Below are 14,781 nucleotides of genomic sequence, written 5' to 3' on the forward strand. Positions count from 1 at the left end.
TAACCTGGTATGTGATCACCGTAACCCAGTGATGGGACTGGGTCCCCAAGTACCTGGCCGCAGAGTCACGTGGTGGCCAAGGGCCTGTGGTAGGCGGAGTTTGAAATTGATCCCGCTGGCCTTGGGAAAGCCTGGGGGGTGTTAGCATGAGAGTGATGGCGGGGTTCAGGGTGGTAGGGTGGTCACTGTAGCGGCAGAGGCAAGGGTAAAGGCACAGGACGCCGGTGAGGTCGTGAGGGGCTGGAGCCTGGCCCTGGCAGTGTTGGGGTGCGCAGGGAAAACGGAAGCAAGGGCATTTCAGAGGTGAGACGTACAGGGTTTGAGTGTAAATCACAGATGTGGTAGAACGGAAAGAGCATGGCCTGTAGAGTCAGAATCTTAACCTTGTGTTTCCTAGTTACACGGCCCAGAAGAGCTCCCTAAGAGAAAGCGTTCCTCTTTTCTAAGATGTGTATTCTGTGGACATCTCCAGGACTGGAGATGTGAACGATACGTGCGCTCGCTAAAGCTGGGTCTAGACTGGGAGAACAGGCTGGGCAGGCGGCTTTGGCCCAGCTGTGTCCTTTCCTCTGAAGCATTTGGGATATCTGGCTTTGTTTTGGAAGCAACTAAAAGCCAACGAGGGAAGAATTGGGGTGGTGTTGGAGTCTGGGGGGATTTCTGAGGGCGACCTGGTAGCACTGGGGGAGCAGTTTGCTCTCCCGGGAACGCGAGGGAGCCTGGTCTGCAGAGCGAGACGCAGTTTTCCCACGTGGGCCACTGGACTGGCGGCGCTCCTGCCATGTCGCTCGTGGGGGCTTTCTTCACGTGTCCGATGAGTCTCTCTCGCGCCTCAAAGCTCAGCGGCCTTTCCCCTTTCCCCAGGCTGTCGGAACTCTGTGCACAGACCGCTGGGTGTCCCGTCGACCGCACTGAACGTGCGTTGCACTTACCTCATTTATTGTGGTTTTTCTTATTCGTGCCCATTCCCCCGTCACATGGACAAGAGGTGGTGGCTAGTTTCTCTACCACTGTGTCTTCAGCTGCTTAGCAGGCACTCGAAGCCCAGTGGGCAGTTTTTACTGAGGTATAATTGGTATGTAACATCGTGCTCTTACTTGTAGCTAGTAGACATTTTTTGAGTGAGAGGCTGCTCAGAATTTGAAGGATAACAAGGGTCAACCCACCTTGTGGTCAGGCTGAATAAAAATGCGGGAGAGGAAGAGAACGACGCCGGTTTTTTCATGTGTGAGGAGGACAGTGGCAAGAGCGGGCTATTCAGGGTGGAATGAGTTTTACGGGGAATGACTGATTTTAGATGCTAATCCAGGCGGACGTGTGCCGTTGGTAATTGAGAGTAGCAGGCTTATAACTCAAGAGATGAAGGCTTCGGAGGGGTGTCAGGGATTGTAAGTGCAGGGGCGCTGGGGGGATGGGGGACATTGCCCAGAGAAGTCACTTAGGTCGAGACACAGGGCTCGAGGGAGACACTTGGGCAGTGGCCACGAATGGGGAGTAGCACCTGTCGACTGGAACCTTATTGATAACAGTTGATGAACACATACGTTGTCTGTTACATATATTACACCCTTTGTTCTTACAATAAAGCAAGCTGGAGGAAAGACTTAAGGAAATCACAAGGAAGAGAAAATACAATGCAGTATTTATTGGAAGAAACTGTATCTGAGTGGCCCCGTGTAGTTTATGCCTGATTTTCAGAGGTCAGCTGAAATGCACCGGCCTGTAGCACACGGGTGGGCTTCTTGGAGCTGGTCTCTTCCTGTGTAATGAAAGCAAACGGCCCTCAGCAGCTCCTGTTCCATGGAGAAATGCACTGCCTGTAGACTGATGAGTTAGGGATTTACAGTGTTTGGGCGCGCGCTTTCAGCTTTAGAATTTGTTTTTTGGTAGGAGTTAACTTTCGATAGGTATATTGAGTATTTGATTTAAGAAACAACCATATAGTGAGGCCCTGTTATGTGCCTGGCAGCATTGTTTTACATGCTTTTGAAACATTTTCTCTAATATACAATAACAGCCTGACACCTGAGACTCGCAGGTCAAAAGACACGTCCCAGGCACGGAGTGGGCAGACAGAAGACCCTCTGTGTGGTAACGGCAGATGCTCAGCGTATAGAGTTTAATTAAAGGCTGAAATGCTCTAGGTCTCTGAAGGAGCTAGAGGCATGTGTTTTCACATGTTTTCAACCCTTACTGGGGATGGGGGTGGTAAGAGGAAAGACACGGCCAGCGCTCAGCTCTGGGTGAAAGTGGGAGAGGTGGGCCCCTGGCAGAGCATGCTCGGCCGCCCACCTGACCAGCCTCACGCTCCTGCCGCAGCTCTGTCCCTGGTGGGTGTGGGTGTGACGCTTGTAAGTACTACAGAAAATGCATTTGCTTTCGTAATAAATTGTAGAAAAAAACTGTTTTTGAAAAGTTTTTCCAGCTGTCTATATAAAAAGAATTGAGTGAGCTGTTTTATATTTTAGGTTAAAACTCTGTAAGATCCTGATTTTAGACTGCACCAGCTCCTCAGAAGTTTGGCGAAGTATGGTATGTTTCTGTTTCTTTTTTCTTTTTTAATTAAAAATTGCATATGTATCTTAACGGCATGGTTAGAATAATGACAAATGTATTCAGCAAATTTGGGTGCCTACCATCTTTTTAAAGCATTGTGCTACCAGGTAGACCTAACGAGGGACCCAAATGGGATTGTGGAAGAATTTAAGAAAGGTCAGTAAGCTGTGAGAGGTAAATTAATATGCATAACAAACTCGAGGAGGCAGGTTTGGCTGTTAGACTGTGAGTTAAAAATAGCTTCCATTTGTTGAGATCTTACTATGTGCTGGGCACTGACTGTTCTGAGCTGTCCATGTGTCAGCTTGTTCGTCTTCCTGACAGCCTCTGAAATAGATACCACTATTATCTTAGTGTTCCACCTTCTGAGGAAACGGGACTCTGAGAGATTAAGTAACTTGCCCAAGATTTCCCAGCTAGTAAGTGGCCAAATAGGGACTTGAGTCCAGACTGGCCCGGGAAGGCTGTGTGTGCTCTGTGGAGCACGGAACCTCCTGGAAATGGGGCTGGAAGGGCGCATCTCCATTAATTAATTAAAAAGTTTTTTTGACTTCCTCGTTTTTATGTTTACAGGTTGCAAAGTTAGACTTGCTTGAACCTTTTAAGTCCAAATCTTCTGAGAACCCAAGAGGGAACATGTTCATTTCAGGGGGGACATTGCCTCTCCCCATAGGACCTCAGGAATGTTCTAGGTTCTTATTAGGAGACAGGTAGCTATGATAGGAAAATCTGGGAAATTGATGATTCCATTTATTGGAGTCCCCTGAAGTCACTCATGTATACTTAGGCCAGCCCTCCCCCTTACCTGAATTTGAAGCCCGAGTTACAGGCTACAGAGGCCTGGGCTCAAGCATCTCCCGGGGTTCTCAGATACCTTGCTGGTTCATAGTGAGTTCCGGATCTATGCTGGTAGCCCCCTTCTGGGGTTGTCACTTTGAAGGTGCTGTTAACTACGAAGGGTTCGTCCTTCTCCCTCCTCATGTCCTCAGCTTCCTTCGGTTGGCTTTTCAGATTGTCCTGGCTGTACAGTTTGGGAGAGACACCACCAGGAGAAGACCTGATGCATGAACCGAGCTCTTGATACTGGGTCTCTCACATGTATGTCGGCAGGACTACAGTATGATTACGGGGTCTGATCCATTCAAACCATGACCATCAGGGAAGTTCTGCTAAGGCCAAGGGAGGGGATCCGAAGATACTCGGTTAGGGAGGAGAAAATGTTTTCACATTCTGCCGTTTTCCATGAAACTGAATGGTAGTGGATTTACGGCGAGAGAAAGTTGAGCACATTTTCATGTTAATTAGTAGAAGAAGGAAGGCTAGACTTTGGTGCATATCTGTGTGTGTATGTGCACATGTAGGTACTCCATTAAGCACCTGGTGACGTGGAAAACCCTATGACCATTAGTCCCGTTTCAGTATTGCCGTAATTGTGGTGTCCCAACCCGATTCTCAGCCTCTACTCATGTGCACACGTTTAAATGATGAACCTTTGTGTAGCAAAACTGAAAAATCAGAAAATTCTAACCCTGTATAGAAAGTCAATAGTTCGGGGTTTTAGTCTAGCCTTAGTCCACGAATTCTGAAATCTTGGACAAGTCAGTTAATCACTCTGAGGCTGCTTATTTATCTGTTTTTTAAAGTCTTACTATAGTGTTTCCCTGATTAGAGCCTAAGTTGTCATGAGACTCAAGTAAGATGTTGTTGACCAGAGTGCTTTGTAAATGGTAACACTGTCCAAGCACAGAGATTATTACCACGTCTCCTCGGGCAGAGAGTGCATTTCAGAAAAAAAAATCTGAAAGATGGTCCTTAAAGAATTTCTGTAAATACTTCTCTGATGACTGTTGCCTTGGCACCTAATTCGCAGCTTTGAAGATTATTTTTTTGAACAGTGAATTGGCTTTATATATTGAAATGTTCTAACTAAAGATTTGTTTAATTTATTAGAGTTATTAAGTCTACGCTCACATCAAGGTAGCAGCTAGACTGGTGTGACAACCTGTTTTTAATCAGTGACTCAAAGCTGTGCTCACCCTGATGTCAACGAATGGCCACAGCTTGTAAAAGGTAATTTCTGAATGTGATTTTACAGCCTTTAAAAGGCTGTCACTGTGAAGTCAAGTGCGTGCTGTAAAGAAGTGAAGAAAATGTATAAATGCATAGTTGGGGGGAACACTGCTAAGAACAGTTGATTTGCTTCTCTATTTAATCTCCTTTCTAAAATATTTCATGCTTTTTCCCCCCTGCCAGACTTGTGTGAATAAATGGGAAAACATTTCTCAAAAATTTCAATAAACATTATACTATGAACATTATAAAAACAGTGAAAAGGTTTTTAGTATGCATTTTAAAGTGTGCCTTTTATGTGAGTTTTAATTAAATGTTTCCGTAAGTGTTTACAACTTGAATAAAACCAGCGTACTTTCTCTCCTAGAGAGTTTCAGGGGAGGGAGCGGTAGCAGGCTGGGGAAGCTGTGGGCAGTGGCGTGGCGCGCGAGCCTCCCGGGGGCTGTCTGGCTCACGCCGCAGCGCGCAGATCAGGGGGCGCGTGGGGGTCCCGAGCTCTGCTGTCCAAGTCAAGACCTAACACACAGACTCGGCCAAGCTCTGTTTCCTAATGCCACTTGTTCATTATTTAGTTCCAACATTTTATTTCTGATTTGTTATTCTGACACCCTTGTAAGCTGGCCTGAGACAGTGGGTTTTGTTTTTTCCTTTGATCATCTCTCCTGAATTTAGTAAAATTATGAGCATGTGTTGGGTCCTTACTTCCAAAAACCTGAGAGTCAAGAATAAAGTCTCTCAGGTGTGAGATACTTCATAGTTTTGAGAGTTGGAAATCCTAACTCTGGGATATTTTTGGTAAATTACTTAGACTGCTATAGAAATACGCTGTAAGTGACATGACTAGAAATCTATTCAGATCTGTACTGTTATTCTCTGCAAGGAAAGTGTTCCTGCTAGTTCTGTGTATACCCACTTTTCTCTTGATTAAAAAAGTTTCCATTTTGAGTAAAAACAACTTGTGTTAACCATGAGTAAGAGACCTAGATTTGTTTTAGGATAATCTTTCCACCTTTTCTATTTTTATTTTTTGTTTTTCTTTTAGACTGAATTGGTTTAAATGACATGGTTTGACTATACCGGCCTTTAGCGGCTCGCTTTAACCTGTTAATGTTAAGTGATGATCTAAGACCTGTACAGGAGTTGGGGACGTGTGGATGCTAGCCTTCCATAGCCTCTTGCTCAGGGACCGGGCACTGGGAAGGAGAACGGAGCCCTCGTTTAGTGCCGCGTTCCCCCTCTGTCCCATTTCAGAACCTCACCTGGCGGCAGTTGCGCCCTGTGCTTCTGAGACTCAGGCTCGTTTGCCCCCTTGCTTGTACCCTACCTTTCCTAGTGTTTTAGTTTCCCTGTCTCTGTGTCCTCATTTCTCCCCCCCTCTTTCTCTTTCCCTGTTAATTTTGAGAGTTTTGCCGCCTACATGTTTGAAAGCTTCTAATCTGCCTCTCTTCCCTTAGAGCCAGCAGGTTTATTTTTTGTTTTGCAAGCCTGCTCTGCCTCCTTACAGTGTGACATCTGATGCTGGCGGGTCGCACTTTCAAAAATGAGTCAGCTGGTACATGGGGTTATCACCAGTTTTTAGCTCTTCTGTCTGAGAGACACCAGTTTGGAAGCAATCGGGGGGTGCTTACCCGCAAGGCTGGTGGAGACCAGGTGTGTCCCGAGGTGATTTGCTTGCTCCCTGGGGGAGAGGGTGGAGGAAACTTACATTTGTGTCCCTGCCAAGGCACTAATTCGCTGCGCAACTGAAAATTAAACCCACTGCAAAGAAGAACTAAAGTAAATACGTGAGCTGCTGGAGTCCTCCCCCCCACCACCACCATTTTTTCCCCTGGACTCTGTCCTGCAGTGAGGGGTAATTTTGAAAGTCTGATAACGAATTGTGTATTTAAACATAAATGTGCAAAATACTTTTTTTTCCTTTTCCTGGTGGCTTTGATTTTAAGATTCTTTTGTTGAAGTTCAAAATTTGAACTCTCAAGTCAGTGATAAATTGACAAGTCAAGTTTTTGTAATGTCATTGTGAACACTGAGCTTTCGACCTCTAGCAGTCTGCTTCCCTTACTTTGAGAACTGGCGAGTGTTCGAAGTGAGTATTCTGTTCCCCCTTAACTGCGCACTGACTGATGCTGGTCATAAAAGTGAGTGGGGTAACAGGAATTGATTTTCTTGCCAGCACGGTAGGGATAGGCAAAACTGGGTCATGACTAAAAATGAAAGTACAAGGCTTCTTAGTGTCTTAGAACGCTGAATATTTCTACATGAGAGAGCAGGAGAATATTTAAAAAGTAATGGGGAATAACTGGCAACTGTGTGTAACTGATGTTGATGCCCAGTTATCCACAGCAGAGCTTTAATGCCCTGGATGGCACAGTCCTGCCAGTGTATTTTCGGGGAAAACGGATTTCACTTTTGAACCAGGATAGTCATGATCAGACTGGTAAACCTGACTTTTAAGTGTCTCAGAATTCACTGAGGCCATTAGGGTTAAATTTGATTTATCTGGAGCAGAGGTGGACAGACTTTTTCTTTAAACGGCCAGGTAATAAATATGTCAGGCTTGGGGGCCGGAGGTGTCTGCCCGCGGTTCTCAGCTCCACTCTTGCCCTGCACAAGGAGCCACACAAATATGTAAATGAGTGGGCGTGGCTGTGCCCACGTGGGCGGCTGACCCAGGCCTGCCTTTGCCCCCCCAAGGCAGTCATATGCTGAGCCCTGATCTGGAGCCTGGGACTGTGGGTACCAGTGAATGCCTTGGATTTGAGGCTCACCAATATTTGGTTGTAGAAAGTTTTATAGTTGTATGTTTTTATTATAAATATTTGACTTTGTGAATAATTACACTGGTTTGTATGTTGGTACCTAAATATAGCGCTTACAGTTTCCTTTCCTTAACGAAAAACGCACCGAGGTCTTTATTAGTCCAGCCCTCAGAATAACTGTGTTGTGTGGCAATCTGACCGGACTGCTTGTTCTCATGTTGCAATCGTAATTACTTTTAAAACTGTTAACGATTAAATCTTGTTTTCAAATTTGTCTTCCCCAATGACATCTGCCCCGTTTTTGGAATATGGAATATTCTGCTTACCTTTCCTCAATTGCATTTTACAGATCACCAGGAGAACCTCAGTCTGACGACATTGAATCTAGCCGAATGTAAGTGTAACTTGGTTGAGGCTGCGGTATCTTTTCAGTCGCCCTAGATTACTTTAAATGGTATCACATTATTTGAAAATAATTTTCAGTTAAGAGAGAGTAATGCTTTAAAAAATAAACCGTCTCTACTATTTTTCCTGCCAGATAAGTACCTCTAAGCCTTGGTAGCATATCCCTAGATTTCTGCTTCTCAGTAGACAATTTCATACTCTTGGATTCTTATGTCTTTTTGCTCACCTAGCAGTTGTGGGAAAGAGCTGGGTTGGACAATTATTTATGAAGTGCCCTCCGTGCGTGAGGCCTAGGTGCTGTGCTGTGGCTACAGAGATGCCTGAGAATTTGTTCCTAACCCACAGAAATTTACAACTCAGTGGGAAAGACACAGGGCTGATCATCTCAGTGGTTGTGGGAGAAGGCTGCCCAGCGCGCAACGGGGCCTAAAGGAGGGCTAGGGCGCTCAGGTGGGCGGGGAGGCCCCGTTAAATCGGCGCGTGGCTGGCCGTTAGGCTGCTGGGAGTGAGGGCAGGCTTCCAAGCAGCGTGGGGAGGATCGGGATCAGCAGGCAGCTTGGGATCCTGGCTCATCGACCGAAAGTCAAGAAGTGAAGGAGGTGTTAGACTTGATAGAAAGGACGGGGTCTTGCCTGCTCTGCAGGCCCGTGGCATGTGTCTTAAGTATTTGGGAGTCAGGAAAGAATTGACTACTGTGTGTGCTGTGAGACGCCTTTTTGATAACTCCGGCAGCAGGGAGAGAGGGTCGCGGAGAAGCCTGTGGTGGTGGTGGTGGTGGGGTGGTGCCCAGGGCTTCACCAAGGGCCGTGGCATAGTGGGAATCCAAGGCGAGGTGGTCCGCGTTTTAGAAAATACTTAGGAAATGTCATAGGTAAGACTTGAGCGTTCAGCTGTGAGACGTTAAGAAGGTTCAGACACAGGACAGGCAGTAATGATGGAAGCCCAGGTTTCGAGGTGGTGAGGGCTGGAACGAAGAGCGCAGGCGTAGGGATCGCTCTGGAACAAGAACTGGAGCCCTGTCTCGTGCAGCAGGGAGGAGGAGGTGGAGACGGATGTGTGATGTCAGACGCGCTTCCACGCGAGCAGTGGGGGCGGGGAGCAGGGCCGGGGCACCCAGACCTCTGCCCTGTCTCCCTGGGGGTTCTGCCCGGTGCCGCTTAGACAAGGTGTTTGATGGCCGGGTCGGTTTGGGGGCTGCAGGCGGTTTCTTGACTGGAAATAGTTGAAGTCTTTTAAAATGCTGCTGTACATGGGACTCTCCAAGAAGGGACTATAAAATGTATTGGTCTGTATGACCGTTTTTTTTCCTTCTTCAAATTTTTGTTGGTGAAATGCACCTTAAATTTACTACCTTGATGACTTCTAAGTGTCCGTTTCGGTGGCTTTAAGCACAGTCGTATGCAGTGCGGTTCCCGCCACCAGCATCTTGCCAGCGCTTTCCGCCTGGCAGACTGAATCCAAACCCATTATACACTTACCTACCCATTCAGCCCTCCCTCCGGCCCCGGCAGCCACTGTTCTTCTGTCTCTAATTGTGACTGTTCTACCTCATACAAGTGACATTGTGCAGCATCTGGCTTCTTTCACTTAGCACATTGTCCTGAAGGTTCGTCCACAGTGTAACGTGTCAGAATTCCCTTCCTTTTTAAGGCTGAATAATACTCTATTGTATGCCTGTAACGCACGCACTGTGTTCATCCCGTGACAGGCGCTTGGGCTGCGTCCATGTTTTGGCTGTTCTGAGTTACGCCACCACGATCATGGGTGTGCAGACAGCTCTTTGAGGCCTGCTTTCAGCTCTCTGAGTGTGCTCAGAGGTGTGACTGCTGGGCCGTCTGGTCAGTTCTATGTTTAACTTTCGGAGGGACCTGCATGCTGTTTTCCACGGTGGCTGCCCCAGTTTATGTTCCGCCTACAGTGCACAAGGCTGTGATTTCTTCACATTCTTGTTAATCCTTGCAATTACCGGGTTTTTCTTTAATAGTAGCCATCCTCATGGGAGTGAGGTGATTTTGTCGTGCTGTGACCGTGTAACCTGCAAACATGTTTTCATAGTGTTCTGTGGAACATAGTGTTTGGTGAGAGGATTTGAGGAGACTGAATGAAAACTTGGAAAGCCGCTGGGCAAAAGGGGACCAACTAGTCTTCGTGGTATTGAGAGGCTAGCTGCGGTTAGAGACCTTGTCACACAAGAAGCAGATGCACGGTGTCCCGATGTGTGTGGGATGTTGACGTTAGAGCGATTGAATTCACGCCGTTGGGGCTGGCCACCACTGGGAAGGTGGTGGGGCCGGAGAGAGGCGTTGGGTTGGTCACAAAGAGCCTGCGAGCTCAAAGGGATGGCCGAGGGTGAGTGCAGCTCTCACAGGGACGGATGGTGATGGTCACAGGGGGCGTGTTGGTTACGCCCAAGGTAGCGCTTGACTGAAATAGGTGAAGTCGCTCAAGTTAAGAAAGTCAGTTATTTTGGGGGCTCATCTCGGACTAGATCAGGCACACACACATAGAGGTCGCCGTGCCGGTGATGTAATTGGGGGCAAAGCAGAGCCTTCAGTGTACCGGCATAATTTCCAGGACACTGAGGGGAGGAAGAAGGTACAGACAGGTGACCTGGTTCCAAAGTACAAGGTGAGCTGTGTTTTGTTTGGGGATGTGAGCGTTGCTTGGGTCTAAGGCAGGGCGTTAGAAGAAGAATGGTGGGCTTGAGGGCCCTAGCTGTCTGCGAGACCCTCCCGGGGTGGGGGGGAGCCGCGTGAGAAGCAGGCCTTTGGGAGGGAGCCAGGCTTCAGCGGGAGGTACAGGGCCCAGGAACCATCCTACAAAGCAGCTGGAGCTGGGCGGCAGCCTGCATCAGAAGGGTGTTTCTAGGGATCTTGGTGCGCCAGGTCAGGAGAAGGAATCCAGGGTCAAGGCTGGAAACGCGTAGGTCAAACTGGTGTAAAGCCCAAGGGTGGCAGGAAGGCGAGGCATGATCAGACGTTAGTCAGGGGTCTCAGAGGGAGCTTTGGTTCTCAGTGTTGGTGGGTCTAGCAAGCTGTCGCGGGGGTTAACTTGACGGCTCATACGGCAGAGACAGGAAACGAGAGCTGCCGGACGTCCGACCAAGACGTCTGAGGTTCTGACCGGAACGTGGTGGGAACGCAGCTCCCAGGGTTTGTGCGCCACTGTTTCTCAAAGCCCTGTGCCTGTAGCAGCCATAACCAGGGAGCAGCTTCGTAAGGGGAGGAGGCCCAGGTCACCTTTGAGTCCTGATTTACAAAGCAGGTGATGACGGGTCCGTGGTGCTACCTACAGATTAGCGAGGGTATTTGATCCATGGCAGCGTCTTACATGTAATGGAACCGGATTTGTTTCTTCTGCGTTTTGAAACACATTTGCATTTGGTACCTTTCATGAAATACCTTGAGTGCATTTTAAACCGTAATTATATAAAATTAAAGAATATACCTGTTTGTTTTTAGGAATTTTTAGTGTTGCTATTTTCCCAAGGTGCAGAAAAACAGTAAAAAAATTGTAGCAACTGCATGTCACTTTAGTTTAGCCTGAAAGTGAAACCGACACAATAATGCGGCTCTGTGTTCACTGTTGTGAATGTTCTTCCTGGGTTTTGTTTAAATTTATATGTGCCATGGAGCAGAGTCTCTTGGAACATAATCATTTAGCCTCTGATTTTCTTAATGATTTCAAAGTAATCTCTGGTACCTCCATGTCTCTCATCTTCGGTGGTTACACTCCCTACCTGAGGCTCCGTGGTCAGGTGTGTAGCTCGGACAATAAACGGAGCCCGAGTCAGGGTACTGAGTGATTTATGGGTTAGCATTTAGCAAGGCTACTTACATAAACACAGTTGTCACGGAATGTTGGAATGACCCAGGCTGCGTCCTCAGGCCACCGTCGTCCTTTCTCTCTAGGTGACAGCTTTTACCGTGTCTACTCGGGCAGCGTGTGCGTTTCTGTCTCAACCGTGGCCGACCTTCTGAATTAGACTCATAGCCAGTCATTGAGTGTCTGATTCTCCAAGTCTTGTTGACTCCACCCTCAAAATACTGATAATTCAGGCGCCTTTTTATACCAGTTTCACCTCCGGACTCTGATGAAAGCTTTCGTCTTTTACCAGGAGAATGAAATTGTTTCCCAGTAAACAGTCTTGCTGCTTCCTGGTCCCTTACAGTGAATTTTCTGACGTTGAAGCACGTGGCGCTCCAAACCTCGCAGAGACTTGCCATCTCTCAGAGTGAAGTCTAAGGATGCACAAGGCCCTGTGTGAGCCCACTCCTCTCTCCTGCTCATTGCCGCCTGCACCAGCTCAGTGCCCTTACCCCGATGTCTTCGGGTCCTTGAGATGTGTGCCTGTGGTCTGTGGCCCTTCTCTGTGACACCCGCCAGGCTCTATCACTTTGCTTCTCTGCTCAGCTGAGGCCTTCTCAGAGACGCCTTCTGTGAACAAGCGTCACCAGAGAGGAGGGTCACGTTCTCTTACCTGTCCCCCCTTCCCTTTTGTATTTATCATCATGGGATTTGCTGTTACTAGGCTTGTGCCGCATGGGTTTGTGTTGTCTGGCTCACTGAACACTAGCGTGGAAGCCCAGTGAGTGAGCCAGAGTGCCTGGCAAAGATGGGTAGTCGTTATATGAAGGAATGAAATGGCTAAATGTGTGCAGATGTTTATTTCTGCCTTTTTAATTCCCTTTCAGAAATGCAGGAATTTGGGGGGATGAGTTTATATGTAAATGCGCTGATGTCTATGGACACAGCCCAGAGAGTGTGGATACCACCCCCCACCCCCACCCCCACGAGCACTTACCTACGACTGACCCTGTGCTCAGCACTGTGCACACACTAGTCGATCAGTGGGCGGGCTGGGCCCTAGAGTAGGCTGTGGGGTCATGGCCTGTGTCCTCTGACCCAGATCTTGGGGAACCAGTATTTCTTCCTTAAATGTTTGGCAAAATTCACCAGTGTACTCATCTGGTTCTGGTGCTTTCTGCTTTGGAAAGTCCTTATTTATTCAGTTTTTAAAATTAGACACAGGCCTATTCGGGTTGTCGGTCTCTTCTTGTGAGCTTTGGCAGGTTGTGTCTTTACAGCTGGACTATCAAATGTGTGGGCATGAAGCTGTCCGAGTGTGGTTTTATTACCCTTGTAGTGTCTGGGCGATCAGTAGTGGTGCCCTTTCTTCCGTTTGGGGTATTAGTAACCTGGGTCCCCTCTTTTTTTCCTTAGTCAGCCTGGCCAGAGGATTACTAATTTTATTCTCTTTGAAAAGAACCTGTTTTTGATGTTGATTTTTGTTGATTTTCATTCTTCAGTGTCATTGATTTCTGCTCTCATTTTTATAATTTTTTTTCTGCTTCGGATCTAATTTTTCTTTTTCTAGTTCACTAGGGTGGGAGCTTAGATGATTGCTGTTAGATATTTTTTAACACATGTATTCAAAGTTATGAATTCCCTTCTAAGCGCTGCTTGCACTGCATCCCACAGATTTTAATAAGTTATGTTTTTATTTTTATTCAAAATATTTTTTAGCTTCTTGCGATTTCTTCTTTGACTCATGTTATGTAGCAATGTGTTTTTAGCTGGGTGAACGTTTTCTCTCACGTGTAGAGAGCATATAGTGGGGTCTTATTTTTGTGATCCGTTCTGACAGACTCTTGATTGGTGCATTTACACACCATTGGTGTTTCAAGTGATTGTTGATGTAATTGGGTTAATGGCTCATATATGTTTGTTGCTGTTTTATATTTGTTGCCCTTGTTCTGTGTTCCTGTTATTGTCGTCTTCTCTGTTTGGGGGTTTTACTTGAGCAGAACGATAAGCCAGTCAGATCTTTATCACAGAATTTACTACGTATTGCCTGGTTCATAGTAAAAACTCAAGAGTATAATTAGTCAAGAAATAAATTTTCTATATTGATTATCTTAGAATCGGGAAAAAGCAGTCAAAGACCTGATTTATTGCATGGTCATCACATAAGATTGATTGGTGTACTACACTAATGCCGACATGTATTTTGAGGGAGGTGAATGGATGAGTATATATATTTTTTGTTTATTATAATCTTACTGTAGAATGTGACACTTTTAAAAAACAATGCTTTTTTAAAGGTGAATGATCTTATATAAATATTTAGTTCTAAAATTTTGCGTTGTATTTACTGTATAACCAGCACTCTGGACATTGAGATTATAAAGAGCAATAAATCATTAATTGGGGGCTTTTGTTCTGTTAAACGTATTTCTAACTGTGAACATTACTGATTTTTTATTTAAATTGAAATGAAGACTGTATCTTATCGCTGAAGTCTTGTAGGTTGAATTACGATAGTAACGAGTTCACATGGTTCCCGCAGTGCCGTTGTGGCAGACCCGGCCATAAACCGGAGCTACGGCAGGCGCCCCTTGCCAGGCCTGTGTGTGTAGGCCTGATACCGTGTAGGGCACCGTAGCTCAGTCCGCCAAGACCTGGATGCTAACTGGAACTTCGGGGGATGGCGGTGCGTTTACCAAGGCCACGTCCTCGAGTGGACAGAGACCTTCCGCTTGCAGTGAGAAACCAGGAAGCCGAGCCTGTCATCATGTGATGGAGCCCGGGCCTCTACTCCTCACCCCTGGCTGTCCGGCCGGTGGTCACAGCGTCATGTGACTCCGTCTTCTGTTTAGGTCCCCTCTGCTCACCAGTTCACATCCTCTCTGAACTGTGCCTTTTTTCCGTCTGTATTGTCCTGTACTTGACCCACCGTTCGTTTTTATGTTGCACGGCGCAGGTAGTGCTCCTCTCACGGTCTGTCGTGGCCTTGAACTCTCCTGCGACTCCCGTTTGCTCATCGCTCACTGACACAGCTTCACTTGCTGGCAGTGGCCGTGTGTGTGACCTCGTCCTCCTTGTTCTTGTGCGCCCATCGCGCGTTTCTCAGCCGCCTGCTGGAGCCAGCGGGACGTCTTTTCTGGCCCCCGTCTCCGGCCGGGCGGGCGGCCTCTTCAGCGGTTCTGCC

At 47.1% G+C, this 14,781-nt stretch overlaps 1 protein-coding gene across 1 annotated transcript in view; it reads left to right on the top strand.

Annotated features, from left to right (window-relative positions):
• The window catches only part of UBE3A (ubiquitin protein ligase E3A), a 61,180-nt gene that overhangs the window by 12,536 nt on the left and 33,863 nt on the right, over nt 1–14,781 (top strand). Inside the window, exons 2-4 of the mRNA XM_090263861.1 lie at nt 2,469–2,532; nt 4,507–4,626; nt 7,735–7,779. Coding sequence (XP_090119987.1) covers nt 4,607–4,626; nt 7,735–7,779 — 65 coding nt within the window. The 5' untranslated portion in view covers nt 2,469–2,532; nt 4,507–4,606. The remainder of the gene's footprint in view (nt 1–2,468; nt 2,533–4,506; nt 4,627–7,734; nt 7,780–14,781) is intronic.

Source organism: Furipterus horrens, unplaced genomic scaffold, assembly GCF_987537825.1.
Source record: "Furipterus horrens unplaced genomic scaffold, mFurHor1.1.pri manual_scaffold_16, whole genome shotgun sequence".
NCBI classification, from domain to species: domain Eukaryota; kingdom Metazoa; phylum Chordata; class Mammalia; order Chiroptera; family Furipteridae; genus Furipterus; species Furipterus horrens.